This window comes from Artemia franciscana, chromosome 1 (genome assembly GCF_032884065.1).
Source record: "Artemia franciscana chromosome 1, ASM3288406v1, whole genome shotgun sequence".
NCBI classification, from domain to species: domain Eukaryota; kingdom Metazoa; phylum Arthropoda; class Branchiopoda; order Anostraca; family Artemiidae; genus Artemia; species Artemia franciscana.
In genome coordinates this window covers 25,380,463-25,403,136 of record NC_088863.1, presented here as the reverse complement: position 1 = coordinate 25,403,136, position 22,674 = coordinate 25,380,463, and the positions used below count along the sequence as shown (strand labels likewise).

The 22,674-nt window shown below is 34.7% G+C and overlaps 1 protein-coding gene across 3 annotated transcripts in view; it reads right to left on the bottom strand.

Moving 5' to 3' along the window:
- The window catches only part of LOC136027368 (peroxisomal carnitine O-octanoyltransferase-like), a 68,454-nt gene that overhangs the window by 9,176 nt on the left and 36,604 nt on the right, over nucleotides 1-22,674 (bottom strand). For all 3 annotated transcript variants that reach the window (XM_065704553.1, XM_065704560.1, XM_065704568.1), the window contains exons 5-9: nucleotides 22,011-22,216; nucleotides 19,905-20,120; nucleotides 15,716-15,907; nucleotides 13,455-13,585; nucleotides 1,521-1,644 (exon numbers count right to left, since the gene is read on the bottom strand). In XM_065704553.1, the coding sequence (XP_065560625.1) occupies nucleotides 1,521-1,644; nucleotides 13,455-13,585; nucleotides 15,716-15,907; nucleotides 19,905-20,120; nucleotides 22,011-22,216 (869 nt within the window). The remainder of the gene's footprint in view (nucleotides 1-1,520; nucleotides 1,645-13,454; nucleotides 13,586-15,715; nucleotides 15,908-19,904; nucleotides 20,121-22,010; nucleotides 22,217-22,674) is intronic.

Sequence of the window (22,674 nt, the reverse complement as noted above, 5' to 3'; positions counted from 1 at the left end):
AATACAGAATATTCAAAATTAGATCGAAGAAATGGCAAGAATTGGTTGCAAAAGTCTTCGTATTTTAAAAGAAGTTCTGAAATCACTGATTGAATTATATAATTATTTTAGTGATAAAGAAGTTTTATAGAAAACAATAATGGAGAGAGAGAAGGGTGAAGTAGGTTTCCATTGTGATTCGAAATCCCAATATGAAACTAAACTCGGGCGAACTCATCAACAAGATGCTCGAAGGATTTTGAGCATCTTGTAAAATCTTGAAACTCCTTTGTAAATCAAGATATGCATAGATGCCATTTTAACATTCAGTGGTTGCAATTGACTAAGTTTAAAATTAGCTTACTTGCAGGTTAGCTTCAATCGCACTTAGAGATGCAATTAGAAGCCGCCATCCTTATAGAAAGCCTCCTCCTGCTCTAGATCCAATTTTCAAAGAGCCTGAAATAAATCGGGCTTACTTTAAAATAAAAAACTTAACAGTCACACTGAAACGAGAATTGTAGACTCTGCAGCTTGACTGAAGAAACTTCGCAATACCTTCTCTTCGAATGCACTGTGGAAAGCGCATATTAACCAGGTCGACAAACACAAAGTCAACCAGGGTGGGCACAAACTACCAGGTGCTCCCATTCAAGCAAGAACGGATCTAATTTATAATCAGTAAGCATAAGAATTGTTTTAGACAGGTGATGTACTGTTTTATTTATTGATTATAGTTTTACTGAAAACTTCAGATATTTTCTTTCTATCACTTTTATCCCTTTGGCCAACTTTGATGAAAAGTATGTTGCATCTTCTTGGAGGTCCACTCGGGCGTGAGTTTTTTATTTGTATTTTTTAGGCATGAAATAGGCCCTTGGCCCTTCAATTAGTAATGAGTGGCATATAATGGTATATATATATAACGAAAAGGAAATCACCAATGCAACAGCACAAACAGAACAAAAAAACAAAAAGACAGAAGGAGAAAAGGAAGACTGTTTTCCTAAACTAGTGACTAATATAGACCAGCACTTGAATGAGGCCTTAACCCTACTCATCAATACAATCACAGAGGTCAAACAGAATAGATTTCTCTAAGAATATTAAATTTAATTCTAAGAGCTCTAAGAAATTTCCTTTCATTCTTCATTCTTCAGAGTTCTAAGAAATTTCCTTTCAATCAGACTTGACATAACAACGTCATTCGATTGTCTTCACCTGACAATAATTAGGGTCTTTTCTCAGAATCTAACTTATCATTTGGCTAACTTTACTGGCTTCCCATTAAATCAGCAACTGATCTAACCCATAATTAGTAAGCAGAAGAATTGTTTTAGGCAGGTGATACACTGTTTTATTTAGATTTCCACACTTATTATAAAAGTTACCTGGCATGAAAACTTCAGGTTTTTCCTTTTTATCCATTTTTATCTCTTTAGTTGGAAAAAGAAACATTACAAGTAAAAATACGATGTGAAATAGAACTAAATCAGACCGAGAGGGAAAACACACTGGCAAAGAATTGGCTCCTTACTTACTTTTATAGAGTCGTCATCCATTGCTTTAACCCATTTGATTGCCTCATCAGTGCATGATCTCACAGTTTCCGTCCTTCCATGGTAAAACTCACGTGTAGTAGCTGTTTCATAAGTAGGAGCCGGCCTAAAAGAAAATTGACTAAATTTTTATAACAAGTTTAACAACAGCATTGCCACTTGTCTGTGATAGAACTAGTCCAATTTATTCTTTTTTCTTAAGTTAAAATTCGTGTCATTCATTTTATATTGAGGTTCAAAACCAAATCAAATTATCTGTAAACTAAGCAAGGTCGATCTTAATAGAGGTAAAAAGGCTAAAGGCTAAATGCTCTTCACTTTGACTCATGAAATATTCAGACGGTTTATTGATCTTTTCTAACGTCCTCAGTTTTTCCAAAGAAAAGCAGTTAAAAATCCTCTTTTAGAGCAGGCCTATACTATAAAATACAAAGAAAAAAGTATGAACAAAATTTGATTTCCCCTTTTTAGTGTACAATATGAGAGATTACGCTATTGCTCCTGAGAAAGAGCCATATTATTTGAAATTGAAAATCCGCATTAACCACTAATAAAGAGGAGCAAGCATCTTAAATGAACAAACAGCTCAATAAAGATGAACAAATCTTAAAAGTTCGGGAAAATTGACGAGAAGAGCTATGAGAAAGGCTCAAATTCAAACACTGATAGATTCATCTCGGAACTTACCGCAAGAGACCTCCTTTGAATCTATTACTTTATTACTTTACCAGTTATCTAATAAAACTGACGTGGATGTCAGCCTCCATAGGTTTCAGCTAATAACTAAGCTTTTGAAATACAGGAAAAAAGTAGTGGGTAAAAATTAAAAAAATTAACTCGATCAGACAAATTAGGTCCTCGACCTTAGTTCTGACATATAAAAGAACGCTTAAACTTATCTTTGGGGGAAGAATTTCATAGGCTACACTGCTCGTTCCATTTATAATTCAAATTTTCTGAAGATTTCCCTTTTCTATAAGAAAATTGGTTGAAAAATCCCTTTCTTAAAAGAAAGATAATACTATACAATACCTGGAAAAGCGTTGAAATGAAAATTTAAGTTCCTTTCCAGGGTGTACAATGTGGCAAATTATGCTTATTACCTCAAGAAAGATCATTAAATTTAGTATGCTGTCGAAAAAAGAAGTTCTCTCATTTTGGAAATCCTTCTCCAAAACACCTTTGCAAAAAGCTATATACGTACCAATTACAGTTAATTGCGACTTACAGAGACATATACATCTTAAGACAGTATGAAAAAATAAATTGAGGATTCAACTTAAAAAAAGACCTCCATATTCAGTTATACAGGTTTTGCTAGCAGCTGGCTCCAAATTTAAAAAGAGAAACGTGGTTGAAGAATCAGCAAAATAAAGATTCTATTACACCAAATAGCTTAAGAAGATGGAGCTTTCTTTTGAATGAAAAAGACCTCCATAATCAAGTTATAAAGATATTGCTAGCAGCTGGCTCCAAATTTAAAAAGAGAAAAGTGGTTGAAGAATCAGCGAAATAAAATTCTATTACACCAAATAGCTTAAGAAGATGGAGCTTTCTTTTGAATGAAAAAGACATCCACAATCCAGTTATGAAGATATAGCTAGCAGCTGGCTCCAAATTTAAAAAGAGAAAGGTGGTTGAAGAATCAACAAAATGAACCTCCTATTACACAAAATAGCTTAAGAAGATGCAGCTTTCTTTTGAATGAAAAAGATCTCCATAATCCAGTCATGGAGATATGGCTAGCAGCTGGCTCCAAATTTAACAAGAGCTAAGAGCTCATATGGCACTTGTGACGAGGCGAGAAGAGCTAAGAGCCAAGAGATCATTTGGTATGAGCTCTAACAAAATTCTATGAATCAATAGATTGATTTAAAAAGGAAAACAAGAGGCTTAATGCCGGTCAGGATTTAAAATACGAGCTCTGAGTCACGATGTCCTTCTAAATATCAAAATTCATTAAGATCCGATCACCCACTCGTAAGTAATAAATACCTATTTTTTCCCAATTTGTCCTCTCCTTTAGCCCCCCAGATGGTCGAATCTGGGAAGACGACTTTATCAAGTCAAATTGTGCAGCTCCCTGACACGCCTACCAATTTTCATCGTCCTAGCACGTCCAGAAGCACCGAACTAACCAAATGACTGAACCCCTCCCCCCAAATCCCCCAAACAGAGCGAATCCAGTACGATTCTGTCAATCACGTATCAAGGACATTTGTTTATTCTATCCACCAAGCTTCATCTCGATTCCTCCACTCCAAGTGTTTTTCCAAGATTTCCCCCTCCAACTCCCCCCAATGTCAAAAGATCTGGTCAGGATTTGAAATAAGACCTCTGAGACATGAATTCCTTCTAAAAATCAAATTTCATTAAGATCCGATCATCTATTCGTAAGATAAAAAATACCCCAATTTTCACGTTTTCCAAGAATTCCGGTTTCCCCCTCCAACTCCCCCCAATGTCACAGGATCTGGTCAGAATTTAAAATTAGAACTTTAAAGCACAAGATCCTTCTAAATATCAAATTTCATTAAGATCTGGTCACCCTTTCGTAAGTTACAAATACCTCAATTTTCGAAATTACCCCCCCCCCCCCAATTCCAACAAAGAGAGCAGATCCACTCCGGTTATGTCAGTCACGTATCTTAGACAGGTTTCTATTCTTCCCATCCAGTTTCATCCTGATCTCACCACTTTAAGTATTTTCTAATATTTCCGGTCCCCCAACTGATGCCCCCCCCTCAATTACGCTTGATCCGGTTGAGATTTCAAATAAGAGATCTGAGTTACGAGCTCCTTCTAAATATGAAGTTTCATGAAGATCCGATCACTCCTTCGTAAGTTAAAAATACGTCATTTTTTCTTATTTTTCAGAATTAACCCCCCCTCCCAATAGAGCGGATCCGTTCCAATTATGTAAATCACGTATGCAAGACTTCTGCTTATTTTTCCCACCAAGTTTCATCCCGATCCCTCTAACCTAAGCGTTTTCCATGATTTTAGGTTCCCCCACCCCAAACTTCCCCCAATGTCACCAGATCCGGTCAGGATTTAAAATAAGAGCTTTGAGACACGATATCCTTCTAAATATCAAATTCATTGAGATCCGATCACCCGTTCGTAAGTTAAAAATACTTCATTTTTTCTAATTTTTCAGAATTAACCACACCCCCAACTACCCCAAAGAGAGCGGATGCGTTCCGGTTATGTCAACCATGTATCTAGGACTTGTGTTTATTTTTCCCACCAAGTTTCATCCCGATCCCTCCACTCTAAGTGTTTTCCAAGTTTTAGGTTTCCCCCTTCCAACTCCCCCCCCCCAATGTCACCAGATCCGGTCGGGATTTAAAATGAGAGCTCTAAGACACGATATCCTTCTAAACATCAAATTTCATTGAGATCCGATCACCCGTTCGTAAGTTAAAAATACCACATTTTTTCTAATTTGTCAGAATTACCCCCCCCCAACTATTCCAAAGAGAGCAGATCCGTTCCGGTTATGTCATTCATGTGTCTGGGACTTGTGCTTATTTTCCCCATCAAGTTTCATCCAGATCCCTCCACTCTAAGTGTTTTCCAAGATTTTAGGTTTCCCCCCTCCAACTCCCCCCAATGTCATCAGATCCGGTCGGGATTTAAAATAAGAGCTCTGAGACACAACATCATTCCAAATATCAAATTTCATTAAGATCCCATCACCCGCTCATAAGTTAAAAATACTTCATTTTTTCTATTTTTTTCCGAATTACCCGGCCCCCACTCCCCCCCAGATGGTCAAATCGGGAAAACGACTATTTCTAATTTAATCTGGTCTGGTCCCTGATACGCTTGCCAAATTTCATCGTCCTAGCTTACCTGGAAGTGCCTAAAGTAGCAAAACCGGGACCGACAGACAGACCGACAGAATCTGCGATTGCTATATGTCACTTGGTTAATACCAAGTGCCATAAAAAGAGAAACGTGGTTGAAGAATCTGCAAAATAAACCTCTTATTACAACAAATAGCTTAAGAAGATAAAGCTTTCTTTTGAATGAAAAAGACCTCCATAATTCAATTATGGAGATATTGCTAGCAACTGGCTCCACATTTAAAAAGAGAAAAGTGGTTGAAGAATCAGCAAAATAAACCTCCTATTACACAAAATAGCTTAAGAAGATGCAGCTTTCTTTTGAATAAAAAGACCTCCATAATCCAGTTATGGAGATATTGCTAGCGGCTGGCTCCACATTTAAAAAAAGAAACGTGGTTGAAGAATCAACAAAATAATGCAAACAGCTTAATCAGATGCAGCTTACTTTCGAAGGTATAATTGTCTTTCAGGTTGTTAGTGTTTAAACTTGTGCGGACGAAAAGCGCTAACAAATTTAACTAATAAGTTTTCAGGAAGAAAACGGACGGATGTTTGAATTTGTTTTTGGAAATTAGAGGAAGGAATTTTAGAAAATTACTAACATAATAATCAGTAATTTGGTTAAGGTTTGGCGTCGTTTTGATTATATTATCTCGTAGATTAGCTGTGTGTAATTTGTTGTTAGTAAAAATTAAGGTAGTAGGCTAGGACTAGGTAGGACAACATATCAAGGAATGGGGGATAACCCCAGCCCAAAATCTGACATGGCCAGAGGTCAAAAGGGAGTAACGGATGGAAATCAAAACGAACTGTATATATTAGGGCATCTGACTAAAGGTGGAAGTGGGTCAAATAGCCCAAAGCAAACTGGAAAGGTCCCTGAAGCAGCAAAAGGATATGTGGCAAAGAAGCTCAGTATTCTGCTAAAGGCAAGTGGTATAAAAGAGGGCTATGGTGAGGTTATGAACAGATCAGGGCCAGGAGGCTCCATAGTGATACATGTAAAAAATGAAATGTATGCACAAAAGATTCTTGAGATGAAAGAAATAAAGTTCAATGAAAATTTGATTGTATTTGAAAAGGGTGACAAAGATACAATGTTTAGAAACAAAATCGCAAAAAGAATATGAGTGATGTTTATGGATAAAGAAGTTGCAAGCTATGAAGAAACAAAGCAAGAACTACTTGAAAATGAATCTGTATCAGAGATACGCCTAATGGGCAAACCAAGTGATGAGAGAAACACTTTTGGTGTGATCGTTACTTATAAAGCTGATCAAGAATTTCCCACAAGTATTGGAGTCTGGGGTATCAGAAAACGTGTATCTCAGTATCTGCCACAACCAGTACAATGCTTTAAATGTCAGAGGTTTGGACACCGTGCTCTAGAATGTAGAGGAAAAGAGAGATGCATGATTTGTGCAGGACCTCATAGCAACAAGGACTGCCCCAGCAGTGGAGACATGGGCACAACAAAATGCATAAACTGTGGTAAGAACCATACAGCAAACTCAAAAGAATGCCTAATAAGACAAGAAAGGGCTCTTATACTTAAAAAAGCAATCCTTGAAGACCTGCCAGTGCATGAAGCAAGAAAAAAATTGCTAGTACACAACTGCAACTACCACCAAATTTTCAAGATGAAAGTATCTTCCCACAGTTAGTGTCTAAAAATTCATTCCCCTCTGACACACAAGAAAATGGTATAAATAAACAAGCACTAGCAACTCTTTCAAAAATGGTAGAGAAACAAAATGAATTGATTGCCAAACTAAGTAATATTGTTACAAGCTTAATTATGATCATTCCAACAACCACAGCAAACAAAAAGAAGTTGAAAGAAATAAAAAAGAAGATGCAAGAAATAAAAGAAGAATCTGAAACTGAAGAGAATAGTGAAGAACATGACTCAGATGCAGCCATGGAAAATCAAGACTTCAACTCAAAAAGAAAGACAAGTTCAGAGTCCCCACCCACCATGCTTCCAAAAACAAAATCAAGAAGATCATGAGGATTATGCAGATTAATGCCAACTGTCTCTCACAATCAAAAAGAATAGAATTAAAAAATGTCCTTGTAAGAGAAAAACCTGATGTAGTGTGTGTTCAGGAAACATTCCACACAGCTGCTGATAAAGCTCATTACCAAGGATACCAGTCATTTAGATGGGACAGAAAATCAGGAAAAGGAGGTGGTCTTTTAACACTGGTGAGTGACAGATATACTGCAGAGGAAAAAAATTAGTTGCAGATGGATCTCCTGAATTTGGAGTGGTTAAGGTAACAAATACTAAAGACAAGGCAATTAACATAGTTAATTATTATAATAATAGAACAGGAAATTTCAGCAAATCTCAATTTAGAAAGATACTCAATGAAACAGAACACTCAAAGATAATAATAGGAGATTTTAATCTTCATCACACTCTATGGAATAACAGTCACACTGAAGATGGTAAAGCTAAAGAATTAATAGAGATACTGATTGATCCAGATGAACGGATAGCTCTTGCTACACCTAAAAACCTTGCAACTAGACTAAATAAGACAACTGGGAAAACAACAACGCTAGACTTGACTATTGTATCTTCTGAGCTAGCTGCTGACCTGACTGTCTATTCAAAAGATGATTTTGACTCTGACCATTTCATCATTTTCACTGACATGGAGTTTGGACCACAGCCTTCTGCCTGTGAAACAGGAGAAAAATGGTCATTTTCTGACAAGAGAATTGCTAAATGGAAAGAAGAAATATCAAAACTTAATTTACCCAACCTGAAAACACTACCTACTGAGGACGCTATTAAAGAAGTCACAGAAAAGATGATAGAAGCTGGGAAAAAACACCTAGCTATAAAAGGTAGCCAAGGATTGAAAAAGAAGACTTATAATTCTACCCCAGGATGGACAGCCAAATGTGAAGCAATAAAAAAAAGAGACGAGACCTAAAAATTCAACTGAAAAAAATTTGGAAGCCGGGAAATAGAAACATTTCTGTGAGCAGACTAAAAGCTGAGATAAATAAAGTGACAGCCCAGCTCAGACTAACTGTCAAAGAGGAGAGATATAAAGCTTGGACTTGGGTAATTCATGAAAAATTCAGAGGAAACATTCCTGCAAGATGCTTGTGGAGGAATTTTAAGAAATACATAAAAAGAGAAACATATGTGTGTGAACCAAAGCTTCTCCAAATGGGTAGACAACAAGCCTTTGAAGATGCAGAAAAAGTAGAGATCTTAGCTGATCAATTTGAAAATACATCTAAAAGAAGCAGAAGACAAGGAACCAATAACCTCAATAAAACTACTCCAGACAATTACAAGCACTGGAATAACAAAGTAAAAGAACCTTTGCTTAAATTAAGGGATATCCAAAGAGCAGTATCTGAGCTAAAGTCAGGTGCAACAGGAAATGACAGAGTCCACAATAATATGTTAAAAGCTCTTCCCATTGAGACCATGCAAATAATCTTAGAACTATTTAACAAATCTTTAAATGAAGGAGTTGTGCCACAAATATGGAAACATGCTATTATCCATCCAATCCTAAAACCTGGAAAAGATCCTAAAGACCCTGCTTCTTACAGGCCAATCTCTCTACTATCATGCCTTGCTAAATTACTTGAAAGGGCAATAAAAGCAAAGATTATAAAGGTTGTGTGGATTCTATGAAGGCCGGAGTACCACTGACACCCTAATAAGGCTTGAGCATCATGTAAAAAAAAGGCTTCTTGAAGAAAAGACACACTTGTGGAATTTTTTTTGATGCTAAAGCAGCATTTGATAAAGTAAATATTGAAAAACTTAAGGAAAAAAATTCAAGAACTAAAAGTAGATAGAAGGTACAGTATGTGGCTTCAGGAATGGATAACCAGTAGAACTTTTTCAGTAAGGATAAAAAGGACATTGTCAACTATAAGGAATATGGAAAGTGGGGTCCCCCAAGGAGGAGTCCTCAGTGCCTTGTTATTTGCACTATACATAAGTGATCTCAATGCAGATAACCTCCAAAGAGCCAAAATATACCTATATGCAGATGACTTAGCTGTTACAGTTGAAGGCCAACAAAGAGAAGAAATTCAGACATATGCACAAAAAGCAGCAAATTTCATAGAACAGTGGGCAGCTGAGAAAGAAATTATCCTTTCAGAAGAGAAAACAACAATGATGATGTTCACCAGTGAAAAAAGACAAGCACCAGACCCAGATATATTCCTGAATGGATTAAAAATTAGATGCACAGATAGTGTCCGCTACCTTGGAGTTCTCCTTGATAGTCAGCTGACCTGTGAAAAACATATAGAAGAACTCATAACAGCTGTAGACAGAAGACAAATGCTTATTAATGCAATATGTAACAAAAAGTATGAAGTCCCAAGGGATGTTCTAATGCAGTTTTCTAAAGCAATAATCCTTGGAAAAATTGATTATGCATCTCTGGTATATGCATCTGCTAAGAAAACAATCCTTACAAAATTGAATCCAAAATGGAATGAGACACTAAGAAGGACAACAAATGCATGAAAATCAACACCAATCCCAGGTTTACATATTGAAACATCAACGACTTCACTACCCACAAGAAGAAAAATACTTCTGGCAAAATATTTATTAAAGAAGAGGGGAACTGAACAAGAGGACATCATCAAAAATGAGATCATAATGGACCCATACCTCATGGATTACAGATTTGAAATTCACAACACACCATCTCTAGTCAAACTTCTGAAGGACTTTCCAACAAACATCTCACCTCTCACAATTCCAACTGACAAGACAAACAAAATTGAAGGACTAGAAAGAAATATCTCGTGGAAAATCCATGAAGAAATAGGACAAAAATCAGGAATGCCTGAGCAGTCCCTGCTGCAATTTGCACTGAGTGAACTGGAAAACTACAGAGACTACAGGAAATTTTTTACAGATGGGTCCAAAATAGGAAGTCGCACTGGCTGTGGCATATGGGATGATTATAAAAAACTAGGAACCCAGTATAGGCTGTCGGACCACACAAGTATTTATATGGCCGAGCTATTTGCTATTGATACAGCAAAAAAAGAAATAGTCAGAGAGGGAAAAGAAGGAAAATACCTGGTATGTACAGACTCCTTATCTTGCCTAAAGTACCTCAAAGTAGCCCACGAGCAAGCCCCAACAATGGCAAGGGATATTGTCCAAAATATAAGAATGATTGAGGAGACAGGAAGCTGTGTCTCATTGATATGGATCCCAGCCCATGTAGGTGTATCAGGAAATGAAAGAGCAGACCAAATGGCTAAGGATGCTACTAAGAAAGAAACAATGGAAAATCCACCTTTACCTCATATCCAAACCACAATAAAGATAGCTGAGAAGCTAAAAGAAGTTGAACTGGAAGAATTCAGGAAAAGATCACTGAACATGTACCTAGAAATCACTGAATACAGATACATTAATCATGAAATGAAGCATCCAGAAAAAAGAGTTGCAGACATAATATTCAGAATGAGGACTGGGCATACAAAGACGAAAAAGATGGAATATGACAGACTCATCTGACTGCAATGTCTGTGGAGTGGAGGAAAATTTACAGCATATAATTATGGAATGCAAAAAGTATGAGACTGCTAGGTCACGACTAAAAGAACAAGTAATAAAGAGTGGTATTCAGTTCAGAATAAAAGAACTGTTAGGAAAGGTTGCAAAGAATAAACAAAGGGAGACAGTTAAGTATTTAGGACAATATGTAAAGGATACTGGCCTAATTGATGTTTTGTAAAGTAATGAAAAGTGTAGTATATGTGGGTGTATGGCAATGCATGAATTGTATTGTAAAAATTGTCCGGTTCTTCCTCCCCTGTTAAATAATTGTAAATCAATATTGTAAATATAAAATTGTGTAAGTATGAATGATTTAATGGATTTTGTATTATTTTATTTTTTTATGGTTGAATAGTCAAAATATATATAATCTAGTTTACTTTTTATTTGCTGGGGGTATATATTTAAGTTTTATTCTTATTTCTTTGTTGGTATTGGATTTACCACTTGTTTTTATATATGTTTGTTAATGAAAGCAAGTTGTCAATCTGTTGAATTAAATTATATTTGAAAATTGGTAATTTTATTTTTTGTTATATATATGATGAAAGTGTACTGATTGTTGTTTTTTAAATTATTTTTTGGTAATTTATGACGCCACTACAATGAGGGATTTCCTAAGGACGATAGGACATCCCTCTTTATGTAGGAAGTGCAATGATTTTGTCAGTTATAATTTCTAAGGATTTGTGCACTTTCTAAATTTTTGACTATTTTAATTATTGTATTTATAATTGAGTTACTTGATATTTTATGATTTTTGACAGGGTATTAGACTAATTGTTAGTTTGTGTGTAGTAGATTAATCAGTATGACAAAGCATGACTGTGAAGATTTTTTAATTTTTTTTTTTTTTTTTGGTTTTTCTAGGTTGATGATAAAACAGAAAAAAGATCCTGGAGCATAGAGAAGAAATTCTGGAAGCTCCATCCAATTACACCAACAACAAAAAAATAAGTTTTGATTATTTATTTTCACGATTCGACGTGGCAGCACTGACGAGAATGTTCTACTACTCTAAGAACTTCATAGTTTTCAAACAACCAAATAAAAATTGTAGGTTATCGCAATTGAAAGGTATGAAAAGACCTAAGATGTGTCTAGGGGTTGAAGATATTAGATTTTGATGACAATAGTGCTACAAAGAAATATTTATATATTAACAATGCATAAACTACATGAATACATATATTAACCTAGAAATAACAATGTATTGAGTAATGGAAGCTTATCTTTAAAAAAATTTCGTTACTTGTCAATTTTGATTCATTTTTTTAACTTAGTATAATATTTTCAGTCCTAAAATATGTCACCCGGCAAGTGTCGTGCCTTCAAGCTAATTTATTTAATACTCTAAATAAAAAAACTCTATTTCAACTTTGCTACACTTGGGCGCAAAGGGTAGAACGATTCTCAGATTCTTTCTACTTTTAACTTTGTATTTTGGTCGTATTTAAAAATTATTAGATCAGCTTGATAAGATGGTAAAAGCCCAGCGTCGATGTGAATTCAAAGCCTGAAGTAGATGTAGACATGAATCGACTTCAACGCCAATAACCATGCCAAATATTTTTGAATCGTTAAGAACTGAACTAGCGTTAAAGCCAAATAGGGATATATAAAAGTATTCCACCAGTTCTATTTGTGAGTGCAGCTTGGAAATAAGCTCATTGACCAACGGCGAAAAAAAAAAAATTGAAAAGAGCGATAGTTTGAAAGCACTTTAGAGGGAGAAAGAACTTTTTAGTCATAAATGATCTATTCTTTCATTTCAGTTTCAGCTGAATTTCATTTTTATATAAAGCAGCTGTTTCAAAACGACAAAGCCAAAAGCCAAAAAAGCCAAGTGTCAATTTCAAAAAGCCAAGTGTATCCGCTATAACGAAGACAATTCTTTCCTACGAATAGCTCAGTATACCCCGTACCCCACCTTATATTCATAATGAAGTCACAGAGTCATGATACCGTAGAGTTACCAAGAATACCATATACTGGAATTTTTGGAAACAAGAAAAATTTAACAGGGTTAACAGTGCAATATGGGTGCTGCAGGGGGTGGTTCTTCTATTGCAAAAACGTAGATTTTAATGAAAAATGATAGTTTCCAAAATTGATCCATTAAAAGCTGTACTTTATCCTGAAAAGGGGGGATAAACACCCTAATATCAAGGATAATTCTATTTTGCTGTGGAAAGCAAAGTCTCTTTACAAAAAGAAAAATAACAGTACAATTGCTAATTACTATCAAGAGGGTAGAAAGTTAGACAGAAAATAGATTAATAATTGGGCAGTGACTTGACCGGATAATTGCATGCTGTAAAATCCCCCAAAAAAGGCTTCACACATGTATCTAGATTCTTAATAAATGTCCTATTTTTGCCAGAAATCCCAAGAAACCATGGGAAAATTAAACATTTCACAAAATTTCGGGGAGGCCCGAAGCCCCCCCCCCTGCGTACGTGCCAGAATGTCTATTATTCTTACTTGTTATGGAGTCTGTAATATGCTAATTGCATGGCCATTTGAACATATGCATCTGGATGCAGCTTGAATTTGGAGATGAAGCTTTTGCCATAGTGGCCGAAAGGTCGTTTTTCCAATAGAATATCTGCCAACTAAAAAAAAACCTTGTAAATTTCAAAGTTCAGCTCAATGGAAGTTAACAATTGGCTACACATTTCCAGAATCACAGCAAAAATACAGTCACGTTCAGCTATTCAAGTCCAGGGCACAAGCTGCAGAACCTTGCTATAGAAACATCATTGCCACCAACAAAACTGATAAATAAGAACTCTTACTGGAATATTTAAGGCCCTGGCACTAGACGAAATGCTTACAAGCAGACTATTTCAGATAACCCCCCCCCTTCGGTAATCATCATCAGTTGAAAAATATTCAAAATAAAATTATGCCCAAGATCAGAATACTGGAGTTTCATTGATGACAGTAGTCAAGCATGGTTTTGATGCGTGAACGTTCCGAAAGACGAGGGAGGATTTGCTAGATGTTTTCTAGAGAAATTCCCTACGGATTGTTTTGAGTACCCATCTAGGTAACAGTATCTTAAACAGCAATATGTACGAAAAACGTGGTTCAACCCCTTTTTCTAAGGGCTATAATGAGAGAAAGGATGGGATGGCAAGGGCACGTTCTGTAAATAAAGGATGACAGACTGTCACATATTGCTCTTGTTGACCAATCATCTAGGGCAAAATGAAAAGTAGGTCGTCACCGAATGAAATAGGAGAATGTCTTTAGGAAAGATATAAGAAAACCTGAAACTTCTTGGAAGGGCGTAAAGAGGGAGGCTTTGAATAGTTTGGAATATGAGAGCAGATGGCGTAGCTGTGTTGGCCTCAGGCAGCTTGGTGTTGCAGTAAGTTGTTAGTAGTAGGAGTAGCAGATAAGAAATAAGAATAGACATTTCTCTTCAAGCAAACATCAGTTTCTTATGCTTCATACCTATATGTGTCTTGAGTCAGATGAACTATATAAAAAAACTCTCATGAAAAATGATGATTATGAATGCACGGGAAGACATAGGTAATAAGCAGCATGGTGGCACTGAATTGGAATATGATCATTTTTTTGGAATTTTTGAGGATCATTGATATGTACCAAGTAATTATACACCATTCAACACCATCTTTAAAATTAGCAAATTTTTTAACTATTTACTTTTTTTACTATCTGTTTTTACTAATGTTACTACTTTTTTACTACTTTTATTGTTTTTTGTTTATTTTCCTATTTACTAAGAACGCTGAACACATTAATGGTAAGAATGGTAGACTAAAAAAATCTTACAAAAAAAAAAAAAAAAAAAAAAAAAAAAAAAAAAAAAAAAAAAAAAAAAACTGAAATTGAAAGGCAAAACAATTGAAATTATGTATTTCAGCAGCAAAAAGGGGTTTCGATTCTTGGCAATTGAAGACATATACAGATATTTTAAAGCACTAAATGAAAAATATTCTTAGAGTTAGCAGAAGTAAAGGTGTTTAGTCTATGTAGAGACGACTGTTGGAAGTTATAATTCAAGCTTTTATTTTTGACCCAATTTTTTCATGAATGAAAAACTCCATTTTAGATCGCAACCATACAGACAAGAGTTCCTAATTAAAACTAAACCAAAACAGAAAACAAACAAGATGAAACAAACAGAAACAACTCAAGATGTTCCTGCATTGACGCACTGTAAACCGGTGTCCTTCACTAGTTTCTTTCAGCTTAGCGAAAGAAAATACAAAGAAAATTGACAGAATAGATGGGAAATATACAATTAGGGCTATGTATTTGCAGAATAGGGGAGGTGGGTAGGGGGTAAAGTATTTGGGCAGTGTAAAGTGAGAAATTTTTTTTTACTTTATAATAAGAGAATAATTGTAGCTAACACATTATGCATGCATACTCGCTATACTTTACCCCCCTTCCTAATGTGTAAATATATAGCCCAAAATTGTCTCTGAAGTATTATATTTTTTATCATACTTAACTATATTTTATAAGGATTAACCAAAATTCACTTCTTGAGATGCAGGGGGTACATCATACAAGTAGTACATGCAATTTTTTAAACAACAAAAATAACAGTTTTCGTTGAAACATTTTTAAATGAGCAATTAGACTATTATTTTTGTTGTTTCTCTCTCTCTCTCTCTCAGAGAGAGGAGAGAGAGAGAGAGAGAGAGAGAGAGAGAGAGAGAGAGAGAGAGAGCAAACAATTTATTTATAAAAGGTTATTATACCATCTCGTCACCAACTTTTTTTGCCAGTATAACAGCTTCTGTCACTCTTTCATCAACAATAAACTCCAGCTGTCTAAATATGGGGGGCTCGTGGGAATTGTAAAGTTTTTCTAGTTTCTCTGGTTGCAATTTCAAATACTCATACGCAAAGTAAGTGCACAATACACTGCACATAGCGTCGAATGGTGTATGCTGAAATACAAAGAGGTTATAAAAATCGGTCAGAATTGTCAATTTAAATTCAACCATTCAATTTTACAAATTTTTAATCTCAGTTTCAAGTCAGTATTTGAGTGTGCATGATTATAATAAGAAAATAGGTTCTCTAACAATTTAAATGCGAAAAAAATTCCAAAAGCTTTACAGAAACATTAATAGACCATTGAAGAAATTATACAGACAAGGATAGTTATATAGAAAAACTTCATTTCTTGAAGAAAGGAAATATCTTCGAGAACGGCTCTTCATGATATCAAAAGACGTCCTTTAAACGACAATGATGAACTGTTTTTTTTTTTAGAATTGGTTTTATTTGCACAATCTCTCGTAGTCATAAAACTAAATCGCGCTTGTGCTTACAAAAAAAGGATTAAATCAAACGAAAAAAAAAATCAGAAGATGAATAGGATGAAATCAACAATTGTTATGCTTTGATACAAAGAACGGGATGAATGAGTTGGAAAAACGATTTGTGCGTCAAGGAGGTGCTGCTAATATGTCAATGTTCTTCGACCTAGTAATTCGATGTTTCACTAAAACTGATCTGTCGATATGTGTTTATCACTTCTGAGAAGATATTGGCCAAATTCAAGGATCAAACTGAGACGACGCTCTTGAAGAGAGGGAATTTGTAGTGGATAATTCTACCTGAATGGTGAAAACCAATCTATTTAAACGATTTCATCATCAACAAAAATACTGTTTGGGCTACAATTACTCTATAAAATGAATAAATTCGCTTGATGAAGGAGTAATAATTATTATAATCACTTAGCTTAATATTTTAATTCTTCTGCTCGGACCACTTCATCTGGCAGGATTATACTCCCTTAATGAAGGGTATGTCATGATCCCCAATCTTTTAATATTAGTAGCTCAAATATGTGTATTTTTGTACTTGCATCTCTTAAAAAAAGAGGCACTCATTAAAGCTGTTATTTAACAGTTGAATTCAAGAAGTTTTAATTTTACTTCTGTATTCCTACACCATTCAATAATAAACTAGACCAAATATAAACTGATATTACATACACAAAGTATTTAGCACAACAGAGCTTGCCCATCTTAAATATATCGCAAAGGATAAGCCGTTTAGGCAACAAGAAAGAAAGTAAAAAAAAAAACATAGTAAAACTGCCTCATAATAAAACTGTTTAATATATATTCAATTCAGTTTATTTATAGCCTATCAAAACAAAAAACGGCACAGGTCCCCTAAAGAACGGAGTAGAAAATAAGGGGGAAACAAGAGAAAAGAGAAGAAAATTTGTACACTGAACAAAAAAAATAGTTTTTAGAATCATTGAAACATGCTTGTAAGATCCATTTCGTAACAAAATAATAATAGAAAACACATAAGACATAAGAATCATAACTCATATGATAATAATATCATAACCCATGATAATCATCATGAGACATAAGAATCATAACTCATATGATAATAAAGAATCATAACCCTTATGATAAGAATCATGAGATCACAGAAATCAAGAAAACCAATCGTGATCAAGTTTACAGGCGGAAATTTAAAAATTTTCTCTCTTTTATCAACAACTGTAGATGGAAAGATGAGTTAAAATTTTTGGGACAAAAAATAGTTACTAGTCCAAGGGCGCATATGCAAAAGGAATTTAGCAAATTTAAAATGAATCCGGTGAAGAAGTTTTCCTTTTGAAGCAGGACATAGTTACCAAGAAGATGAGGCACAGTTAGACTATTGTAAAGTTTAGAAAAATGGAAACGAATAAGGTGTGTAGCGTTAGAGGCAAGTGACGCATAAGCTATCCTTGTCTTTTTTTCAAGATTTTGGATGACCAGCTTAATAGTTTCTTTAATTGGATTTCCGACGGGCATTCCCAGGTAACTAAGGCTTTTAAAGAGGGGATACAAGTTTCAGTAGCTTGGGGGGATTTATTAAAACATCCTTTGAGTTTGAAACCGACTGCTACAGTTTTATCCATATTAAAACTTAAACCAATTTGCTAATAATATAGTTTTAACTTCGAGAAAGTGCTCTCACAATCAGAGAAAGTGCAACTCAGATTTAGAATATCATCAACATACACAAGTAAAGACACGTCTAAACCCTAATAAATACAGGTAGACTCAATAAAACTTTGGACCTCCTTGTCTAACGCTCTTTTAGCATATTAAAAAGCTCTGAGCCGCATTTCATTTTGGCATGAAGATGTTTATGCATCTATCGAAGACACTATAACTGAGAAGTCAACCCCTTTCTTTAGAGCTTGTAGCAAGATTTGGGCAAAATTACACGCATCAAAAGCTGTGGCTATGTCCAGTGCGCGTATAACAAGAAAATCCCCAATACCTTCCACATTTACAAGAACCTTAAAAAGGGAAAAAAGAGCATGCTCACGAGACAGGTCCCTGCCTTGAGACTTCATGTAAGTGATTAAATTATTTTATTTATTAATAAACATTTCAGTTTTTGTAATATCACAAAATAGGTTGTTTTATTTTGGTTTTCAAGTCTATAAATAGATCAAAACTTGGTTGCAAATTCTTTTACAATTTTAGGTCCTTACCGTTTTTTTTTAGTAGATTTGGTATTTTACTAATAGTCATAGATTGTCTTCCGCTAAATCCTACAATTCTTCCGTTTTGTATTCCGTAATTCACTAATACTAGCTTGCGAAAGTGCTTCGCAAGCTCCTTTCTCGACACAATTTTCCCAGCGTACTGTTTGCTGGTACTGCCATCTCTTCCGTATGCCACATGATTCCCCAGAACCGGTTATTTTTTGCTTCGACCTCACCCAGCACAGGTGTCCTGTTCATCACATTTGCCCCTGTTTTGAGAAATGTGAAACTTTTATCTTGTTCTGTTGTTTTCAAAATTATATCTGTTTATCTGTTCAATCATAAATTATATTAATAGTCTGAACTGTGAGTCGAAGCCAATTAAAAGTTTTGGAAAAATTAAAGAAACAAGACTGATCCTATATCTCTAGGCGAGTATTTTGATCCTCGCTTAATTTGATCCACGCTTAAATTAATACAGGCTACAAAATGAAAAAAATTAATTGCAAAAAAAAAAAAAATAGAACAACGACATTAGGTGTGTGGGTTGAAGAACCACTTCAAGGAGGGAGGGACAAAAGCCTATGAAGAAGAAATTTTACAAGGCAAAGAACTGGTTTTTGACTAATGGATTATCTAAATCAGTAATTGATGTTGAGTATAAAAAAAAAAAAAAAAAAACATAATAGAAGAATACTTTTTTTTTAATTCATGCTGAATCAGTTTATTGATAATATTAGGTGTAAAATAATACGTTGATGGAAAAATTAACATAAATTTGGTCACTTCTTTGAATTTTCTAGAAACTAAAAAATGGAGATTGAGATTCTAGATTCCAGCTAATATAGATTAAAAATTTATGATGTCAAAAAAAAATCAGCTAGTTAAATCATTAGCTGAGAAACTAGAAATTTCCTGGAAACAATAAAAATGAAGCTTGTGAATCTAGATTCTAGTCAATTCAAAGAAAAGACATTACTAGTCTAGAAACAAGAAATTTTCTTAAAACTAGGAAAATGAAGCTTTTGAGTCTAGATTCTAACCAATTTAAACGGTGTCTGAAAAAAATCAGCTACTTGCATCATTATCTAGAAACAAGAAACTTTCTGGAAATAAAAAAATGGAGAATGTGAGCTTAGATTCTAACCTATTACAGTAAAAGAAAATGGTGTTTTAAAAAACCGCTTACTTACATTACTACTTTGGAAACTAGAAATTTTCTAGAAAACAGAAAAAGGAATCTTATGATCTAGATCACAATTCCTTCAAACAAAAGATTTATAGTGTTAAAAATAAAGCAACTGCTTAAATTACAAGTATAAGAACTAGAAATTTTCTGGAAACTAGAAAAATGGAGCTTGTGAATCTAGATTCAGGCTACATCAGACGCAAAATTTAGAAGTGTTAACAATATACTAGCTACTTACATCGCTTGTCATACCAACCCAGCCACTGGCAAAACAAACCAGTGTTGTGCTCTTATCAGCCCATCGGTTCATTGGATTGCCAGCCAACAAGTACCTTATGCACTCTGATTCACTCCGTGGTCGATCTTCATCAATTGATACAGCTAGCACAGCACTTTCTATTAGTTCCAAGTTTTTCTGATTTATAGGGCAGATACTTCGAAGGGTTTCCCGATTCTAGACAAAAAATACAATAAAAACTAGACTCCAAAGTATGAATATATACTAAAATATTACTCCTGAGCATTATTACTATAACTATTCTAATTTATATTATAACGTTATTGTGAAGTCTCCATTTTATAAGTACTGTTTAAATGATTGTGGGTCCTTATCCTAGGGGATGTAAATCCTACTTCTCTGCAGGAGGAAAAATCAGTTTATCTTTCAACTATCCCGATTAATTGTCCTATCTTTAAATCTTAATCCGATGCCAATTGGGGCAACGGGAATACAACGTGTGCTTAAGGAGTGTCAGTTTACCCTCTTATCAGTTTTGGCTATTGAAAGTGGCCCTAGAACCGAGTACTTAATCCAATGTCAATCGGGGAAATGGGGATACAACGTGTTTTTGAGGAGAACCGAGGACTTAATCAGATGTCAATTAGAGCAACTACAACGTGTGCTTAAGGAGTGTCAGTTTGCCCTCTTGTCGGTTTTGGCTATTGAAAGTGGCCCTAAAGCCGAGGAATTAATCCGATGCCAATTGGGGTAACGGGGATACAACGTGTGCTTAAGGAGTGTCAGTTTGCCCTTTTATCGGGTTTGGCTATTGAAAGTGGCCCTAAAAGCCAAGGATTTAATCCAATGCAGGTAACGAGGATACAACTTGCGCTTAAGGTGTATCAGTTTACCCTCTTATCGGTTTTGGCTATTGAAAATGGCCCTAGAACCGAGGACTTGTCATTGAATCTTTCTCTAACTTTCTATGACTATCCGTCGTAAATGATCCTCTCCGGAAACAAAAAACTGGACAGGATACTCATCAAAATAAGGACTGAGATCAGACAATTGTTACAACCCGAATTTTGCCAACCACACTAATTAAATTCATTATTCTTATTTTTGCACTAAAAATGAATGTCCTGTGTCACAAAACCCTAGATGATACTAATAGTTATTTTTGTCAACACTATTACGAATTACCCATAGTATTTGGTACAGAAATTAAGCAGATATTTGATACAAGGGATCTTGGCTTTCAGATTGATTGTGGTTTAAATTGGAAAAAAGACAGTGAAACTATATTTGCATAATTTGCAAGGGGTTGGAACTGCTTCACAAATTTAAACATATTTTTCCTGTTTCAGCTTCGACAGTTTTATATATTTCACTGATTCATCCTTTCACTGTGAACGGTAGCTCTTTTTGGGCTAGTAGTTTTATTGCAAACTTTAAGCGAATAAAGATTGTATAAAATAAAGCATTGTGCTAACTCGTGATTTTGAAAAGTGTAAAGTACAATGGTTTGTGTCACCATTTTAATATTTGGCAGTTGAAAGATTATCAGACCGGTATTTTTATGCATTGATGTTTAAATAAAATAGCACCTAGTTTAATGTGATGTCCTGTCAGCGAGTTCTGCGTACCATTCTTACAATACAAGGAATTATGCGGACCTAGCACACGAGGGACTGCAATATTAAATATTTATATATAATATATAAGCACTCACTATATAATACATAATATATTGTATATAATATACAAAATAATATCATATATAATATATATTATAATAATAGCAATATATATAATATATATCTAGTCATATATTTGATCATGTGAGTATTTCGGTTAGGAAGAGTCTTACTGAAAGTAGTAGGGTGACCGAGAGTGTATATACTTTTTTTTTTAAACAAGATAAAGAATTTCTTGATAAGTAGAGATTGGTGAGGGGAGAGGGTGTCATCTGCCAGTATTGGTTAGAAGTTTTTATAAAGATTATTTTTTATAAAAATTGCATATTTTCTTCTTATATATATATATATATATATATATATATATATATATATATATATATATATATATATATATATATATATATATAAGGACATGAGTACTCACATTATACCATCTATCTCTATAGTCACTAGTTAAACATCCGATACCAGGTCCGTAAGCAAAAGAAGAAGCTTCTCTCTGAATGTTTCTTAGTAATTTTTCCCACTGCTGCCAACAAATAAGCTCATTTCTTTCATTAAATGGGGTCGCAATAAAAATATGACCACGGCAAAATATAGCGACATGGTTAGGGGCATTTCCTTCAGAGGCTGCAAAAAAAAAATGTCAATAAAAATTCAGGAAATTCCGCTTAGAAATTACACATTTATAAGCGGAATTACACATTACGAATTGCCCTGGTAATAAAAAAGTTATTAATACATTTTGTCCACTTCGCTCTTTATTCTATTGCGCTGCCTGAATATGATGGTTACTAATTAGCTTCTTGTCAAACAAACAAAATATTGAGTTGAATCTTTTAGCGTACAACCTTGTGGAACCCCAATAAAGTTGTTGTAGGTCTTGCACATGCACATTCCTAACACACTTAGAAATTGAAAGTACAAGACGTAGGTTGCTACAGGATGATTCTAACCTCTAGATAAGAACAGTAGCCTAAAAATAGTTTTAGAAAATATGTACGGCATTATCCAAATCCAGCAAAAAACTGGGTAAAGACTCTCCCTCCAATCCACCCTATTAAAAACTCCTCTTTGGTCACTATCTT